Genomic DNA, 19633 nt, shown 5'->3' with positions numbered 1-19633 from the left:
TGACTCCCTTCATTCAGTTGAGATGCTACTTTCTGAGAAGTTTCTAAGAGCTTAAGTCCTTCAACTTTACCCTAATGTTCAGCCTTTCCCAGAATATGTTAATCTATTTTTTAAAAATGGCCATTTCATTGTCCACTACAAACATATAATTTTTTGAAGTCTCCTATTTCTTCCCCATTTCCTTAAAGATCATGCAGCGAAAAAAAAACTTCTAGAAGAATTCAATGGTTCAGACAGCATCTGTAGAGGCAGAAGTGGTCAATGTTTTGTACGGAGACCCTGCATCAAGACCGAGAATGTAGAGGGGAAATAGCCTGTATAAAGAGGTGAGAGGGAAGGGTGAGGCAGGGCCTGGCAGGTGATGGATGAAACCAGGTGAAGAGGGGGATGATGAGCAGATGGAGCCAGGTGGGGCAGGGGTGTAGTTGGAGACAATGGCTGGTGGGTGATATGGCCTTTGGCCTGCTTCAGTATTCGATAATATTGTGGCTGATTCAACTCGATTCACTTTTCTGTCCTCGCACCATAACCCTTAATTCTCTTACAGATTAAAAATCTATTACAGCTTTGAACATATTCACAAGTTCAGCCTCCATGGCTTTCTGCATCAAGGAATTCCAAGGACTCACAACCCAGAGTGGAGAAATCCTTCCATCTCATCCTTAAAATGACACCCTCTTATTCTGAGACAATGCTCTCTGGTCCTGGAATTTCCCACGAGGGGAAATAGCCTCCCAGTATTAACTGTGAAGTCCTCCAAGGACCTTATGCCTCAATAAGATCACCTTCTCATCCTTCTAAATCCCAATGTGCACAACCAAACTTGTTCAACTTTTCCTGAGGAGGCACTCCATATCTTCTCTGAACCATCTCCAATGATGAGGCATCTTTCCTTTAATAAAGAGACCAAAATGGTTCTTGGAACTCCAAATGTGGTCTCATTAGTGCCTTGTACAGCTGCAGTAAGACTTTCCTACTTTCATACTCCAAACCCCTTGGTGAAAGTCAGCATTCTATTATCCTTCTGGATTTCCCGCCACATGAAGACCGCCAAATCCCTTTGTGCTGCAGCGCTTCAGCCTTACTCCATAAAAATAAACATGCTTTATCATTCTTCCTTCCAAAATGAACAACATACTTGCCCACATTATATTCCATCTGCCAACTTTTTGCCCACTCACTTAACCTATCGCTATCTCTCTGTAAACTATCTGCATCCTTCTCATAGCTTGCCTTCCCAACTATTTTTGTACCATCTACAAATCTGGCTACTGTACATTCACTTCCTTTCTATAAATCATTAATATATATCATACACAGCTGCAGTGCCAGCACTGATCCCTGTTGCGCTCCACTAGTTGCCAACATGAAAGTGACCCTCGATCCCTCATCACTGCTTCCTACTAGTTAGCTGATACTGTATTTCACATCAGTAAATTATCTCCAACATCATTAGCTATTATCTGGCAGACTAACTTTTTGTATGGCCCCTTGTCAAATATCTTTTGAAAATACAAATATTACATATACTGCGTTCCCTGTATCCGCTTTGGCTTACACCTCCTCAAAGAATTCTTAATAAACTTGTCAGACATTACTTCCTCTTCATGAAGCCATGCTGATTCTGCTTGATCAGATTATGACTTTCCAGGTGTTCTATTACTATTTCTTTAATAACTGATTCTAGAATTTTTTCCAACAAGAGATGTTGGGCTAATTGACCTACAGTTAATTGTTTTTGTCCCCAACCTCTCTTGAATAAGGGTATTACTTTGACAGTTTCCTATCCCTTCAGTACTTCTCCATAATCTATAGATTTTTAGAATTGGCCGACTCATGCATGTTTTTTTAAAATAAGAATCGAGAGAACACACACCAGTCCTCATTGAGGGATCAGCAGTGGAAAGAATGAGCAGCTTTAAGTTCCTGGGCGTCAACATCTAGGAGAATCTATCTTGGATCCAACACATTGATGCAATCACAAAGAAGCACGCCAGTGGCTCTACTTCGTTAGGAGCTTGAGGAGATTTCGGATGTCACCAAAGACTCTTGCAACTTTCTACAGATGTATGGTGGAGAGCATTCTGACTGGTTGCATCACCGCCTGGTATGGAGGCTCCAATGCACAGGATGGCAAGAGGCTGCAGAGGGTTGTAGACTCAGCCAGCTCCATCATAGAACCATAGAACAATATAGCACAATACAGGCCTTTCAGCCCACCATGTTCTGCCGACCTTTAAACCACACCTAAGGCTATCTAACCCCTTCCTTCCACATATCCCCCTATTTTAATTCCTCCATATGCTTATCTATCAAGCTCTTAACCTCAACCAACATGGGCACAACCCTCCCCACCATCGAAAACATCTTCAAGAGGTGGTGCCTCAAGAAGGCAGCATCCATCACTAAGGACCTTCACCATCTGGGACATGCCCTCTTCTCTTTACTACGATCAGGGGAGGTGGTACATGAGCCTGAAGACCCACACTCAACAATTCAGGAACAGCTTCTTCCCCTCCGCCATCAGATTTCTGAATGGTCCATGAACCCATGAACGCTATTTCGTAATTAATTTTTGTAGTATTTATTATTTTGTAATTTATAGTAATGTTACAAGTCAGTGATAAATCTGATTCTGCTATGCACTTGTTTAAAACTGTTCTTGTAGATGCTTTCTGTTACAGATGTCAATATTAGCATGATATGTTTGTTCCTTAGTAAGTTCACACTTTGTTTCAAATCAATCACTACTTTTCCTTATCCCTCTGAAGCTTCCCTGACTTGCTCCCAGTTCATTGAGCGTACAATCTTTAATTTTAGTTGGCTTTAAATCCTTTGGACAGCCTTTTTCACATCTCTTTCAGGATGCCCAAAGGCACTTTACAGCCAATGAAATAGTTTTTACATGGTTATGATGAGGGAAACATCCCACAAACAGCAACTAAATAAGAATCAGATCATTTATTTGTCATTGTTGAACGATAAAATTTGTTGTTTTATGACAGTAGTCTGTAAACTATACTGGTTGTGGAAATTAACAACCAGAAGAGTTTACAGGGCCCTGGTTTAAATGTTTTGTCTTGAAGACTGTACCTTTGACAGTGCAGTACTGCCTCTACATTACACTGGGTGCATCAGCCTAGATTACTTTACTTTGGGTGAGTGTTTAGGACTGGACTTAGTCCAGAGTTTAGTCAAAGCATTTGAATACTTGAGCAATCTGCTCTTTTACAAAAAGGCACACATTTCAAAACAATGCAGTTTTCCTTTTACAAATCCCATAGCCTCACTTACCCTGTGAGTCAATTACTCTTTCCAGCTCAGTGACTTCAACTTGCCTTTCCAGATCTGCCCACTTCTCTCCCGTGTTCTTGCGCAAACTATATCTTTCTCTACTTGGAATTTGAGTCCCATAGCAAAGGTCACCTCCACGCAAGGTCCCGATTACTCATCATGAGATTGACCTGGAGCCTGATATAGGGAAAACTGAAACTGAGGTAGGCAAATTACCTTTGCAGGAGGAATAGGTTTGAGTCATTGTGGCTGAGAAATAAGAGGAAATTCCCATATTGAGTCAGGCTGCTCAGCCAGTTTTTGGCTAGTTTAATCTCATTCAGAGGTAATCAGGGATATTAGCGTATATTTTGGACCTATTCCAAAATGGTCTTGCAACACGAGTAAGTCTGTTTCTAATTGTCGTCTTTTAAAACAGTAACATATCACTGTGCTGTGAGTCAATGCCCTAGAGACTGTTCAGAAGAGTTGGCTATATATCCAGTGTACAGATGTACTGCCCTTCACTCATCTGAGCTGGTAGTAGGGATTAATCTCCAAAGGTGGACAGGGTTTACAGGGGGCTCTTGCTGGTAGATACCTAGACATTTACACACATTTGCTTGGGGAAGGAGTCCTGCACATATTTAATGACTCATTCTCACTTCCCTACATATACCTAACTCATTCCAATCAGGGAGTTGGGAAGTAACTTTCCTAGAATTTTACTCTTCTTAGTTGAGTTTCACCTTCACAATTTCCTTCTCCAATTCATTCCCCCAATTAGCGGGATCTCAGTATGAGCCCATTGGTGTATTTCTTCCACTAATATTGCCAGAAATCAGGAACTTACAACAGTACAGAAAATAAACAACCCCTTCGGTCCACGATGTCTGTGCTGTCCGTGATGCCAGTTTAAACTGTACATGATCTATATCCCTCCATTCCCTGCTTGATCATGTGTCTGCCTAAATGCCTCTTAAATGTTGCTGTTGTATCTGCTGCAACCACCTCCCCTGGCAGCACCGACCACTCTCCTTGTAAAAAAAAGTCTCTTAAATCTCCATTCAACTCCCCCGCCCCCCTCACCTTAAAGCTATTGCCGTCTAGTGTTTGACATTTCCACCCTGGGAAAAAGACACTGAGTATCTACCCCATCTATGCTTCTCATAATTTTAAATACTTCTGTCAGGTCTCCCCTCAGCCTCTGATGCTCCAGAGAAAACAATCCAAGTTTTTCCAACCTCTCCTTATAGCCAACACTCTGTAATCCAGACAGCATTCTGGTGAACCTCTTCTACACCTGCTCCAAAGCCTTCTCATCCTTCCTGTAATGTGGTGAATAGAACTTGCACACAATACTCCAAATGTGGCCTAACCAAAGATAAGTACAGCTGCAACATGACTTCCTGACTGTTATACTCAATGCCCTGAGCATACACCTTCTTTATTAACTTATCCACTTGTGTTGCCACTTTCAGGGAGCTATGGACTTGCACCCCAAGATCTCCCTGTACATCAATGCTCCTAAGGGTCCTGTCATTTACTGTGTACTTTTCTCTTACATTCGACATCTCAAAGTGAAATGCCCCACATTTATCCAGATTAAACTCTATCTGCCATTTCTTGCCCACATTTCCAACTGATCTACACCTGCCGTATCCTTTGACGACCTTACTTACAATCCACAACTCCACCGATTTTTGTGCCATTTGAAAACTTACGAATCATTCCACTTACATTTCCATCCAAATTGTTTGCATATATCGCAAACAATGGAGGTCTCAGCAATGATCTTTGTGAAACACCACTGGTCACAGATATCCAGTCAGAAATCAAACCTCTACCACTACCCTGACTTCTATGGCAAGCCAATTTTGAATTGACCCTATCTATCACACCTGTCTCTGTGGATCCCATATGCCTTAGTCTTTGGATCAGGCTAACATTAAGCTTCAGTTAGGTCCTTGTAGACAACATCCACAGGTGTACCCTCACCAATCATCTTCGTCACCTCCTCAAAAAACTCAATCAAGTTTATAAGACATGATCTGTCCCGCACAAATCCAAGCTGACTACAAGATACAGAAGCCATTCGGCCCACTGAATCTGCTCCACGATTCAATCATGGCTGATTTTTTTTCAACCCCATTCAACCCCATTCTCCTGCCTTTTTCCCATAACCCTTAACCCCCTTACCAGTCAAGAGCCTATTGACCTGTGCCTCAAATACACCCAATGACTTGGCCTCCACAGCCCTCTGTGGCAACGAAGTCCACAGATTCACCACCCTCTGGATGAAGAAGTTCTTCCTTATCGCTGTTTTAAAGGGATGTCCCTTTATTCTGAGGCTGTGCCCTTGGATCCTAAACTCTTTAAAGCCATCAAACGATCCTCATACATTAAGCCCTTCATTCCCACGATCATTCCTGGGAACCTCTTCTGGACCCTCTCGAGGGCCAGCACATCTTTCCTTTGATACATGGCTGAAAATTGCTCACAATATTCCAAATGCAGTCTGACCAATGCTTTATAAAGCCTCAGCAATATCCTTGCTTTCATATTCTAGTCCTCTCGAAATGAATGCTAACATCTCAAATAAAGACAAGTACAGGAAGGAGACAGAGAGCTAAGAGGAATGGTGTCATGACAACAAATTTTCCCTCAGTGTCAGCAAAACAAAAGAGCTGGTCATTGACTTCAGGAAGTGGGGCGGAGCACATGCTCCAGTTTACATCAATGTTGAGGTGGAGGTAGCTGAGAGCTTCACGTTCTAAGTGCCGACATCACCAATATCTTGTCCTTGTCCAACCACGTAGATGTCATGGCCAAAAAATCACACCAGCGGCTCTACTTCAACAGGAGGCTAAGGAAATTCTGTATGCCCCCGTTGTCCCTCACTAACTTTTATAAGCTTCCTAACCAGATGCATTGTGCCTTGGTAGGCAACTGCTCCGCCCAAGATTGCAAGAAATTGCAGAGGGCTGTGGATGAAGCTTAGCACATCATGAAAATCAGCCTCCCCTCCACGGACTCCCCTCTACACTTCTCGCTGCCTCGGCAAAGCACCCAACAAAATCAAAAACCCTCCCACCCTGGACATTCTCTCTTCTTTCCCCCCTCCCTTTGGGCATAAGATACAAAGGCCTGAAAGCAGGTACCACCAAGCTCAAGGACAGCTTTTATCCTGCTGTTACAAGACTACTGAACAGTCCTCTTTAATGATAAGATGGATTCTTGACCTCACAATCTACCTCATCATGGCCTTGCACCTCCTTGTCTGCATGCACTGCACTTTCTCTGTAACTGTAATACTATAGTTCACTGAAAGTGGCTACGCAAGTGGATAAGGTGGTAAAGAAGGCGTATGGCACGCTTGCCTTCATTAAGTAAAGAGGTCACGCTGCAGCTATATAAAACTTTAGTCAGACCGTACTTGGAGTATTGTGTGCAGTTCTGGTATATTATATTAGCCATTATAGGAAGGATGTGGAGACTGTGGAGATGGTGCAGAAGAGGTTCACCAGGATGCTGCCTGGATTGGACGGCATGAGCTATGAGGAAAGGTTGGACAAACTTGGGTTGTTCTCCCTAGGGTGTCGGAGGCTGAGTGGAGACCTGATAGAGGTGTTTAAAATTATGAGAGGCAGAGATAGGGTAGACAGTCAGAATCTTCTCCCCAGGGTAGAAATGTCAAACACCACAGCACATGCGTTTATGGTTGGGGGGTGGGTGTGTGGGGGGGTGGGAGTTTAAAGGCGACGTGAGGGGCAGTTTTTTTTAAAGCAGAGAGTGGTAGGTGCCTGGAAGAGGTTACGAAGGGAGTAGTAGAAGCAGGCAGTTTGGTGGAGTTTTGGATAGACACATGAAGGGAATGGAGGGATGCGGATGATACACAGGAGGAGGACATTTAGTATAAATTGGCATCAGATCAGCACAACACTGTGGGCTGAATGGCCTGTCTAGTGCTGTACTAGAACCATAGAAACTATAGAAAACTACAGCACAGAAAACAGGCCATTTGGCCCTTCTAGTCTGTGCTGAAACATTATTCTGCTAGTCCCATTTACCTGCCCCCAGCCCATATCCCTCCAGACCTCTCTCGTCCATGTATCTATTCAATTTACTCTTAAAAGTTAAGAGCGAGCCCGCATTTACCACATCAGATGGCAGCCCATTCCACACTCCCACCACTCTTTGAGTGAAGAAGTTCCCTCTAATGTTCCTCCTAAACCTTTCCCCTTTCACCCTAAAGCCATGTCCTCTCATACTTATCTCTCCTAATCTAGGTGGAAAGAGCCTACTTGCATTAACTCTGTCTATGCCCCTCATCATTTTGTAAACCTCTTATCAAATCTCCCCTCATTCTTCTCCGCTCCAAGGAATAAAGTCCTAACATGCTCAATCTTTCCCTGTAACTCAACTCCTGAAGACCCACCAACACTCTTGTAAATCTCCTCTGCACTCTTTCAATCTTACTGACATCCTTCCTGTAGTTCAGCGACCAGAACTGCACACAATATCTAAATTTGGTCTCACCAATGACTTATACAACCTCACCAAAACATTCCAACTCCTATACTCAATACTTTGATTTACAAATGCCAGGATGCCAAAAGCCTTTTTTTTTACAGCCCTGTCTACCTGTGACTCTACTTTCAGGGAATTATGTATCTGAACTCCCAGATCCCTTTGTTCCTCCGCACTCCTCGGTGCCCTACCATTTACTGTGTATGTACTCCCCTGATATATCCTTCCAAAATGCAACACCTCACACTTGTCTGCATTAAATTCCATCTGCCATTTTCTGGACCATTTTTCCATTTGGTCCAGATCCCTCTGCAAGCTCTGAAAGCCTTCTTCACTGTCCACTACACCTCCAATCTTAGTGTCATCTGCAAATTTACTAATCCAATTTACCACATTATCTTCTAGATCATTGATATATACAACAAACAACAATGGCCCCAGCACAGATCCCTGAGGCACACCACTAGTCACAGGCCTCCAATCTGAGAAACAACCATCCACAACCACTCTCTGTCTTCTCCCACTCAGCCAATTTCGAATCCAGTTTACAACCTCTCCATGGATACCCATTGACTGAACCTTCTGAACTAATCTCCCATGTGGGACCTTGTCAAAGGCCTTACTAAAGTCCATGTAGACAACATCCACAGCCTTACCTTCATCTACTTTCTTAGTGACCTCCTCAAAAAACTCCACAAGATTCGTTAAACACGATCTACCACGCACAAAGCCATGCTGACTATCCTTAATCAACCCTTGACTGTCCAAATACTTATATGTCCTATCTCTCAGAACACCTTCCAATAATTTACCCACTACTGATGTCAGGCTCACTGGCCTGTAATTACCCGGTTTACTCTTCGAGCCTTTCTTAAACAATGGAACAACATGAGCTATCCTCCAGTCCTCTGGCACCGCACCCATGACTAAGGACATTTTAAGTATATCTGCCAGGGCCCCTGTAATTTCTACACTAGTCTCTCTCAAGGTCCAAGGAAATATCTTGTCAGGCCCTAGGGAATTATCTACCTTTATTCGCTGTAAAGCATCAAGCACCTCCTCCTTTTTAATCTCTATATGTTCCATGACACTTCTGCTTGTTTCCCTTCCTTCCATATCCACAATGCCAGTTTCCTGAGTAAATACTGATGCAAAAAAACTGTTTAAGACCTCCCCCATCTCCTGAGGCCCCACACATATACAACCAGTCTGATCTTCCAGGGGACCAATTCTGTCTCTTACTATCCTTTTGCTCTTAATATACCTGTAGAAACCCTTTGGGTTTACCTTCACATTATCTGCCAAAGCAGCTTCATGTCTTCTTTTTGCCTTCCTGATTTCCTTTTTTAGTATTTTCTTATATTTCCATTACTCTTCAAGAACCTCATCCATTCCTAGTTGCCTATACCTGCTATACACCCCTCTCTTTTTCTTAACCAGCTCACCTGTTCTATGTATATACTGTTCTATGTACATTCCCCAATCTTTATGCTTTTCCCTTGTACTATCCCAATGTACTGATGTTGTGAAATGATCTGTACGGATGGCAAGCAACACAGTTCTTCACTATACCCCGGTACACATGACAATAACAAAACAATTACATTGCATTTGCCTTCCTTACTACTGATTCACCTGCAAGTTGACCTTAAGGAAATCCTGAACTAGGACTTCCAAGTCCCTTTGCACCTCCAATTTCTGAATTCTCTCCCCATTTAGAAAACAGTTTCCACCTTTATTCTTCCTACCAAAGCACATGACTGTGTTACATCTGCCACTTCTTTGCCCACTCTCCCAATCTGTTCAAGTCCTTCTGCAGATTTCCTGCTTATGCAACACTACCTGTCCCTCCACCTATCTTTGTATCATCTGAAAACTTGACCACAATACCATCAGTTCCTTCATCCAGATCATTAATGTATAACGTGAAAAGTTGCAGTCCCAACAATGATCCCCTACGGAACTCCACTAGTCACCAGCAGCCATCCTGAAAAGGGCCCCGTTATCCCCACTCTCCGACTCCTGCCAGTCAGCCAATCTTCCGTCCGTGCTAGTACCTTGCCTCGTTTTGTTTAGCAGCCTCGTGTGCAGCACCTTCTCAAAGGCCCTCTGAAAATCGAAGTTAACGACATCCACTGACTCTCCTTTGTCGAACCTGCTTGTTACCTCCTCAAAGAATTGTAACAGGACTCCAATGCACAGGAATGCAAGAGGCTACAGAGGGTGGTGGACTCAGCCAGTTCTAACACAGGTATAGCTGTCCCCACCATCGAGAACATCTACAAGAGGTGATGTCTCAGGAAGGCGACATCCATCATTAGAGAACCCCACCATCTGGGCCATGCCCTCTTCTCAATGTTGCCAACAGACAGGAGGTACAGTTGACCTGAAGATGCACACTTCAAGGTTTAACAACAGATTCTTCCGCACTGCTCTCAGGTTCTTGAACCAACCTGAAAAACTCTAACACTACCTTGGACTATAATTATTTTGTCTCTCTCTCTCAACTTGCACTAATGCCATTATGTTTATTTTGTTATGCAAGATATTATAATTTATGTATTTAGGTTTATGTCAACTCATGTTTGTCATGCTTGTAATGTATTGTACTGCTGCTGCAAAAAGGTAACTTTCACGGTGCCTGTGACAATAAACTTGAATCAGTCCGATGCACGTGTACCTGCTTACCTAGTTAAACAATCTCTCTTACTCTCACTTCCAATTCCTCTGTGGTCTCACACCTGTGTTGCAACCTCCTACAGCCCTACAGTAGTGACTACACCATTGAATGACATTTCCATTCAAATTCTCTCCAATTCCTTTACTCGCTCCTTAATCCATCTTTTGATCAATATCTTGGTCATTTGTCCAATATCAACTTCTGTGGCAGTATTAAAGTTTATTTGATTGTGTCCTCGGGCAGCGTCTTCAGCTATTTCTATGGTACTGTTTAACTATGTGTAAACATATTTAATTTTAATGGTACTATTCTATGGTACTACTTAAATATGTGTATACATGCCCACACAATTTTTGTGCCTCACTGGATTTTCTATTTAATTTGTCCATTAATCCATCTCTTCTACTGCACACTAGCCTTTGTTAATTTATTTGCATTAATACATACTCCATCTCCTTCTACTCTCTCTATTTGATTGATTTTATTCTTATGCCTGATCATTCCTCTTTTAAAGTCCCTTCACTTCCTCTTTAATCTGCATTCTCATCAAATTTCCTGATCAGATTCTGACAGAACATCTTCCAGAGAAGTCTTGCCTAAAAAAACATGCACTTCCTGAGAGTGTCCCTTCAGACATTAATTAAACTGTCTAATTATATCCAATGTTGTAAGCATAATCCAGACACTTCCAGCCTTGTAGAACTGCTGAAAAGATGGTTTCCTACCCCCTCTTGCAGGCAAACCTACCTTTTCTTAAATCATTGGTTCCCACACACATGAAAAGCTCTCCCACCCTTTCTACAAGTTTCCAGTTTTTCTGAATCAAGCCATTTGTATTTCTTGGTCTGGGCTCTTAAAGGAGAGCATGCACTTTTCTAAACGTCAGGTCTCCTCTCATTATCTTCGAGCACCCCAGCCCAATGATAACATCCCTATTGTTGCCATTGGAGGCTTCCAGCAGAGCAGTCAATGTTCTAAGAGAATCTAATTTGCTCCAAATATTTTGCCTCGAACATATGATACTTCATTTTCTGAAATTTCCTCAAACATAGCCAGACCCTCAATTACTAAGGAGACCAGCCTCCAGAAACCCCTCACTCTCCCTGTCTGTCATATACTTTCCAACTCTCCCATAAACCAGAGTACTTTTGTTGTGCTGGGAGTTAAAAGGACTCTGAACCAACTGCTACCTCGACCACAGCTCCTAGCACAGTCACCTAGTTTGACAACTCCACACAGCAAAGTATCTGGTATGCAGGGAACAACACATAAAAAGCAAAGCCAGCAGGTAACTGAAAACAACTTACCTTAAAATGCAGTCACCATCCTGAAAGGATCATACAAACCTAAAGCTGTACAGAACAAGTGTTGGTAGCACTGCTGTTTGACACTTACATAGGATGGTACAGCCACGTATATTTAAACAACAATCTCTGTGAATTCCCCATCCTCCAGTTCAGGAAACAACACCCACTAATGTGAGAATTAAGAGGCAGTCACTGAATCCCTTAAGAATCCCCCACTGTTCAGGAAGATAACGGCTGATCCGACGGTAACTTTGCATTCTACATTCCTATCTACCCCCAGTAACTTCTCACCCCCTCACACATTCCCGCCTACTCCAGTAACTTTTCACCCCCTCACTTCAAGAATCCATCTTCCTCTTGCCTCAAAAATATTCAAAGATTCTGCTTCCACCACCCCTCGGGGCAAGAGTTCCGAAGATTCACGACCTTCTGCGGGAAGAAAAATCACCTTATCTGTGCTTAAACACTGACTCCTTCCTCCAGGTTCTTCTACTAGAGGAAACATCTTCTCTATTAAGACCTCTCAGGATCCACATTTCAAATGTAGCAAATATAACCCAAAGCTCTCCTCAGAAGTAAAATCAAAAACAATCATCACCGAACAACACGGGATAAATGGGACAGGTGACGAGAGAAATTTGGTTTTAAGGAACGTCTTAAAGGTGGAAAGGCAGAAGGAGAAGTTTTAGGAGGTAGTTCTGGAGTTCAGGTCGTAGGCGGATGAAACATTCGAGCGAATAACGCGTTCAAAATGACGAGGTCTGGGAGAGTTGCAGAGTACAGAGATAAGAGAGACCAACGGAGAGATCTGGAGTTTGAAAAAAAATAAATGAGCACGGTGCTTGAAGGAGGGGACCAAGTGATGACAGCTGAGCTGGAGCGAGTACAAGTTGGGACAGAGTTTGGCTGAGTTGGCGGTCCGGGACAGAAGTTCATTGCTAGTCACTGACATCCTGCAGGAACTGAGCTCTAGCGAAACCCTTTAGCAGAAACGCAGCCCCCACCCGTCCCTTCCTTCACTGGTTCCCTGCGCACACATCTGATGCATCTGTCAGCCCTGCTGCTGCCCTGCCCAGCGCCCAGCCCACACCGTGCCCCCTTCGGACAGCACCCGCGTCCGCTGATGCCTGAAGGCAGGAAGCCACACTGAGCAATGCAACTCCCCCACCCCGCCCAACGTGGGCTTTAAAGGAACGGTGGGCGAGAGCGGCCGCTGAGACGGAGGTGCCCGACGCCCCAACGTGGGTAACGGACGCCCCACACTCACCCGACCCGGCCTCACACCTGCACCACACACCGCAGCGCCGCTCCCCGCCGGCCAGCCAATCAGCCGGCGCGGCGGTCCTGATTTGCATATCACGCCTTGCCGTTGGTATTCAAAACTCGCGGCCCGATAGGCGGCGCGGGCTGTCAATCCGAGGTGCCGGCAGCCCGATAGGCGGCAGGGGCTGTCAATCAGAGGGGCGGGCTGCCCACTCGCGGGCCGCCTATCCAGTCCGCAAGCTCCGCCCCTTCCCTTGCCCGAATCTCTGCTGCAAACCGGCGCGGCGGCCGCTTCTTGCCTTCGGATGCCGGCTTCCCTCGTCCGCGGCTTCAGGTAAGCGGCGGGCGGCTGCTCGCTCGGTCGTGTGCGTGGGGGACGGCGTGCTGCTCGGTGTGGCTGGAGGGCGCGGTGGCGCCGCGCAGGCTGTGGAAAGGCGCCGCGTGTGTGTGAGCGCCTGAAGGCCAACCGGTTCCAGCCTGTTCTGGCCGGCTGAGGGGAGCCGGCCCTGGGCGGGAGCCGGCCCGCAGCCCCACGTCTGGCTGCACAGCCCGCTCTCCCGCCGGCTCTGAAGCTGCCCGTCGTGGCTGATATCTTCGTCCTTTTTCTTTTGTCCTTGTGGCTTCCACTCGAGCGGTTCCCGGTCTCGTACCCGTGCCTCACCGGACAATAAACGTGTGCCGGCAGCCCGGTGAAGTCCCCCTCCAGCCGAGCTTCCTGCTGAGGGGTTTTCAGATGCCCCCTCCCCCGGTGTGGGCGGAGTGCCCTCCGACCAACAACTGTGCGTCATTGGAGGCTGGGGGTCTGCAAACAAAAATAGGTTTCTGGGGCAACTCAGCGGGTCGAGCAGTATCTGTGGAGGCAGAGGCTGGAGCACAGGCAGCGCGGGAACAGACCCTTCTGTCTGCACCTACTAGAGTGCCAACAAACTAATCCCAGGAGACACAAGTGACTGCAGATGCTGGAATAACAAACAATCTGCTGGAGGAATCGGTGGGTCCAGCAGCATCTGCAGAGGGCAGGAACTGTCGCAGCCCTGCATTATGGCCAATCACCCGTGCCCTGATACAGGGTTTCGACCCGAAACGTCAACAATTCCTTCACCCCCCCACACACTCACCCCCACACACACCCCGAGTTTCCAGCAGATTATTTGTTAGACTAATCCCATCTACCTGCATATGATCGAAATCCCTCCATTCCCTGTCTGTTCATGTGCCTGCCTAAATGCCTCTTAAACATTGCTACCCTATGGTCAACTTGAGTCCTGATGCGTCCACTATCCCTTTGCCTCCACAGATGCTGCCTGACCTGCTGAGTTCCTCCAGCAGTGTTTTTTTTGCATCATGTGTGATTTCTTTTGATTGTAGTTCAGAGGTTGATGTTGGCTGAGACACAAGTCAGCTCGTTGAAAGAATGTCACGGGGTGGTCAAAACGGGGGTTGATAAATTTTTTAAGTGTTAAAAGAATCGAGGACTTGAGGTCAAAGCAGAGAAGTGTAACTGAGACAAAAGATTAATATGATCTTTGAGTCGCAGAGGAGGGGTGGATGAAGATTGGCCTACTTGTATTTCTTATGTTTAACATCTCAAATAACAACATTGTTAATCTAGACTGTTGTAGTACTCAGCAGAATGTAAGGAAAAGGAGCAAGAGTTGGCCTTTTGGCCTCTTGAGCCTGCTTTACCATTTAACAAGATCATGGTTGATCTTCTCCCTTAAAGCCATTTCCAGCCATATCTCCTTGCTCAAATATCTGAAACTACATCAATCTGTCTTTTTTTTAAACAGTCAACAATTTAGCCCCATGGCCCCCAAAAAGGAGAGTTTGGAAGAGTCATCGCCCTTTGAAGACATTCCTCATCATGCGTTCAATGGCCTACCCCTTTGAGAGTGTGCTCCCTAATTCTAGAGACCTCTGCCTGGGGAACTGTCCGCCCAGATCAATCCACCCGGTCAAGTCCTCAGAGTTTTGTATATTAATGCAGTAGGACATCATTCTACTAAACTTTGGAGAATATAGGGTTATAGAGTCATAGAGCACCACAGCACAGAAACAGGCCCTCTGGCCCATCTCGTCCATGCCGACCTGATCTTCTCCCTAGTCCCATCCACCTGCACCCGAACCATATCCCTCCAAGCCTCTCCCATCCATGTACCTATCCAAACCTCTCTTCAATGTTACAATGGAACCCACATCTACCACTTCCGCTGGCAGCTAGTTCCACACTTGCGCCACCCTCTGAGTGAAGAAATTCCCCCTCAGATTCCCCTTATACATTTCACCTTTCTTCCTAAGCCTATGTCTTCTAGTTCTAGTCTCACCCAATCTTTGGGGGAGGGAGGGGGAAGACCTCATAACTTTGTATACCTCTATAAGATCTCTCATTCTCCTGCGCTCCAGGGAATCAAGTCCTAACCTATTCAATCTTTCCCTATAACTCAGGTCCTCAAGTACCAGCAACATCCTTGTAAACTTTCTCTGCACTCTTTCAAGCTTATTGATATCTTTTCTGTAGGTAGGGGACCAGAATTGCACACAGTACTCCAAATTCAGCTTCACCAATGTCTTGTACTACTTCAACATAACGTCCCAACTCCTGTACTCAGTGCCCTGATTTATGAAGGCCAAAGTGCCAAAAGCCCTCCTTATGGCCTTATCTACCCGTGACACCACTTTCAAGGAACTGTATTCCCAGGTCCCCTGTAACATAACAGACTTATAACAGATGGTTATAACCCGCTTTTATGTAGGGTTATATGAGAGTGAGTTATACTCACTCTTATAACAGATCTGCCATCCCAAACTACAAAGGTTGGCACCACCACTTGCAAAAAAAACATTTAATCAGATAGAAACATTCAAAAATAGCAGATCCATTGAGTTGGGATGGACGGTTGATGTGGAAATAGACTGCAAAAAAGGTCTAAGGCAACAAACCTGCAGAATAATTAAGAATAAGAAGGTCTTGTACAATTTAGAAAAGGTGTTTAAGTGGAGTGTTGATGTAGACTTCCATTTAGAAGAGTTGGAGGAGGCTTGTATGCGGCACAAATGCTGATCAGGAACAGAATGGTCTGTTTCTGAGCTGTGGTTATGTTGCATATTTAGATCCTTTAACAAAATTAAATGTTCCAAGGTGCTGAGAAAAGCATTACAAAGTAAAATTTCATGCAGAGCCAATTAGGCTATTCATTTGTGGGATATGGGCATTTATTACTAATCCCTATCTGGCATTTAGAAGGTAGTGGTGAGTCACTGCATGCATTCTGATGAAGTTTATCCCATAGTATTGATGGGTAAGGAGTTCCAAGATGTAGACCCAGCAGTCTATTTCCAAGTCAGAATGGTGTGTGATCTATGTTCCCATACACCTGCTGACTTGGTTTTTCTAGGTAGTAGAGGAAGCAAGTGTTGGGTGTTTTTTAAAACAAAAACTGCTGGAGGAACTCGGCAGGTCAAGCAGCATCTGCGGAAGCAAAGGAATGGTGACTTTTTCAGGCTGAGACTCTGCACAGGGAGAAACCCTGATGCAGGGTTTCGATCTGAATCGTTGACTGTCCCTTTGTTTCCACAGATGCCACCTGACCCATGAGTTCTTACAGCAGCTTGTTTTACGCTCCAGGTTCCAGCACCTGCAGTCTGCTGTCTTTGTGTTAGAGGTGCAATGGGAGTAGTCAAACTGAGTAACTGGTGAATCGTGTACCAGTCAAGCATATTGTGGTTTGGTGAAGTGATCTCTACATCAAAGGCTTGAATGTAAGCTCCCAGGTACCACCTACCTCCCACCGGATTATGACCAAACCAAAAGTATGAGGACATTGTTTTTCAGATATTCATACTCCTAATTCTATTGGAAAATCTTTGTTTCGTAGCCTTCAGTCATGTAGTCCTGCCACCTTGCACAATCTGGTTCTACTTCCTTCCCAAGATCCACAAGTAGGACTGTCCTAATAGACTCATTTTTTCAGCCTATTTCTTGCCCCAAGGACTACTTTCATCTTACTTTATTCTTTTTCTTTATCCTGCCCATTCCCACTTACATGCATGATCCTCTGATGCCATCTGCTATTTTGAGCTTCTTGCTTCCAAATGGCTCATCTTCAGCAGGGAAAACCAAACTCTTTACACCATACTACACCCAAATGACCTAGGGACCCTTGAACAGAAGTTCAACCAGTCCCCTTCCACTGCTCCCCTCATTTGTCTGGCTGAACTTGTTCATATGTTGAACAGTTTCTCCCTTAGCTCCACTTATTTTCTCCAATCATAGGTGTATCTATGGGAACTCACATGGGTCCAAATTAGGCCTGTTCCTTTGTGGGAAATGTGGAACTATCCTTGTTTCACTCCACTTGGAATCCCTCTCTTGCCTCTTTTTTTTCTAGTACGTTGATGACTGTACTCATTTTAAAAAAAAATCAAATTTCAATACCTTTGCCAATGTTTGCCTTTCACTTTCTCATGACAAGGGTATTGGGAGAGGAAATTTTGTGCTGAAGACCAGGAAGTTTGTAAATTAAACATTCAGTGCAGTTAAAGATGATTCATGGTTCTCATCTTCTCAAAAGATTGAACTTTTGGGTAATTAATATATTGGGTCTGCTTTTACTGGCTAGCAGAGGCATAGAATTGCGAACTTCTCCAGTAGTAAGTTATTCCCTGAGATAATTTAATCTATCTTTTAGTTGATCTCTTACTGGTTTTGATCACTGGTTGAGACAACAATCAAGTTCTGATGCTTTTGGATTTTGTTCACTACTGTACCTCTTGGAATTACGTTGGCGAAGACAAAACAAGCAAGTGAATTGGCAAGGATGGGGCTAATGGAATATAAAATTGAAAAAGTGGTAATCTACTTTTGGTAGAAAACATGAAAAGATATATCTTTATTAGTCACATGTACATCAAAACACACAGTTAAATGCATCTTCTGCATAGTCCTGTTCTCAGGACAGCCTGCAAGTGTCACCCACGCTTCTGGCACCAACATAGCATGTCCACAACTTCCTAACCCGTATGTCTTTGGAATGTGGGAGGAAACCCACACAGACACGGGGAGAACGTACAAACTCCTTACAGATAGCGGCCAGAAGAGAACCCGGCTTGCTGATGCTGTAATGGCGCTACGCTAACTGCTACTATTTTCAATATGGTGAATGATTAAAAGGCATTGAGTTTTCAGCTGGGGCTCAACGTACTTGTAGCAAATAACTAAAAATTAGCATGTAGATAAAGCAAGCATTTATGAAGGCAAACTGTTTGCTGGTCTTTATTGCAGCAGGATTTGAGTCTGTGAGTAAAAATCTCTTAGTGAATTAATCGGGCACAGGAAAGACCCCATCTGAAACATTGCAAGTCTGATCATCATACCCAGGAATATATTTGTGATTAGAGGAGTGCAACAAAGATTCACCAGATTGATTCCTAAAGTGTGGGGATTGTCCTATGAGAACAGATGAGGCAAATTGGGCCTCTACTTTCCTGAAATTAGAAGAATGAAAGTTGATCTCATGGAAACATACAACACCCTTGCAGAGCTGGGGTGTTTAACATAGAACATTACAGCACAGTACAGGCTCTTTGGCCCATAATGTTGTGCCGACATTTTATCCTGCTCTAAGACCTATCTAACCCTTCTCTCCCACATAGCCCCCCATTTCTCTATCATTCATGTGTCTATCTAAGAGTCTCTTAAATGTCCCTAATGTATCTGCCCCCACAACCTCTGCTGGCAGTGCGTTCCACACACTGACTGCTCTCTGTGGGGGGGGGAAAAATAAACTTAGCCCTGACGTCCCCTTCCTTTAATCACCTTAAAATTATACCCCCTTGTGTTAGCCATTGTCACCCTGGGAAAAAGTATCTGACTGTCCACTCGATAACTCCAAGTTATCCTGTCCACTCCAGATAACTGTTTCAAAACAAAGGGCTGACTGAAGTAAGAATTTTTTTCACTCTTGTGCGTAGTGACTATTTAGTATTATGTATTTAAGCTGTACAGTCCATTCGTGGGTTAATGCAAGACAGAGTGATAGATTTTAAGATAGAAAGGGAATTGAGGGATAAAAGAGTACAGAAAAGTGGTGCTGAACAGCCATGATTGAATGATGGCAAAGGGAGCCAAATGGTCCACCCCTATATTTTGTTGTTCCTTCTTTGCCACATTCTATCCCCGCTGTGTTTCTGCCCTTTCGCTGGCTCTTTCCCTCTCCCTGGCACGTGGTTTGTTCTCCTGCGCACCCCCTAGCATTCCCAATCCCTTTACTCACGTGCCTCTCTGCCCACACCTTGTTTGTTGTTTCTGCCCCACAGTGGCTTCCATTTGAGTAACAGCTCAATCGTGGAACCAACTGGTATTCATCTGAAGCATCTAGTATTAAAGTGACAGCATTACATCTATTGATGTACATCAGTTTTAGAATTGTGATATTCAAAAAATTAATCATGCTGAAAAAGAATAATTCTTTGCCATTCTATTCATCAGATTAATTCTGTGGAAGATCTTGCACTCAGGTAATTGATCATATACTAAATCTAGTGCCATGTTACCCGAGAAAATAGAGGTTTGATACAGATG

At 44.3% G+C, this 19633-nt stretch overlaps 2 protein-coding genes across 2 annotated transcripts in view; one reads left to right on the top strand and one right to left on the bottom strand.

Moving 5' to 3' along the window:
* The window catches only part of LOC127568700 (butyrophilin-like protein 8), a 44296-nt gene extending 30549 nt beyond the window's left edge, over positions 1–13747 (bottom strand). The window contains exon 1 of the mRNA XM_052012756.1: positions 13353–13747. The gene's annotated coding sequence lies outside the window, so the exon portion shown is untranslated. The remainder of the gene's footprint in view (positions 1–13352) is intronic.
* Positions 13064–19633, top strand: part of LOC127568698 (V-set domain-containing T-cell activation inhibitor 1-like) — a 46238-nt gene continuing 39668 nt past the window's right edge. The window contains exon 1 of the mRNA XM_052012753.1: positions 13064–13387. Coding sequence (XP_051868713.1) covers positions 13359–13387 — 29 coding nt within the window. The 5' untranslated portion in view covers positions 13064–13358. The remainder of the gene's footprint in view (positions 13388–19633) is intronic.

Source organism: Pristis pectinata, chromosome 3 (genome assembly GCF_009764475.1).
Source record: "Pristis pectinata isolate sPriPec2 chromosome 3, sPriPec2.1.pri, whole genome shotgun sequence".
NCBI lineage: Eukaryota > Metazoa > Chordata > Chondrichthyes > Rhinopristiformes > Pristidae > Pristis > Pristis pectinata.
The sequence above is the reverse complement of the archived record's forward strand: the minus strand, read 5'-3'. Positions and strand labels throughout refer to the sequence as shown.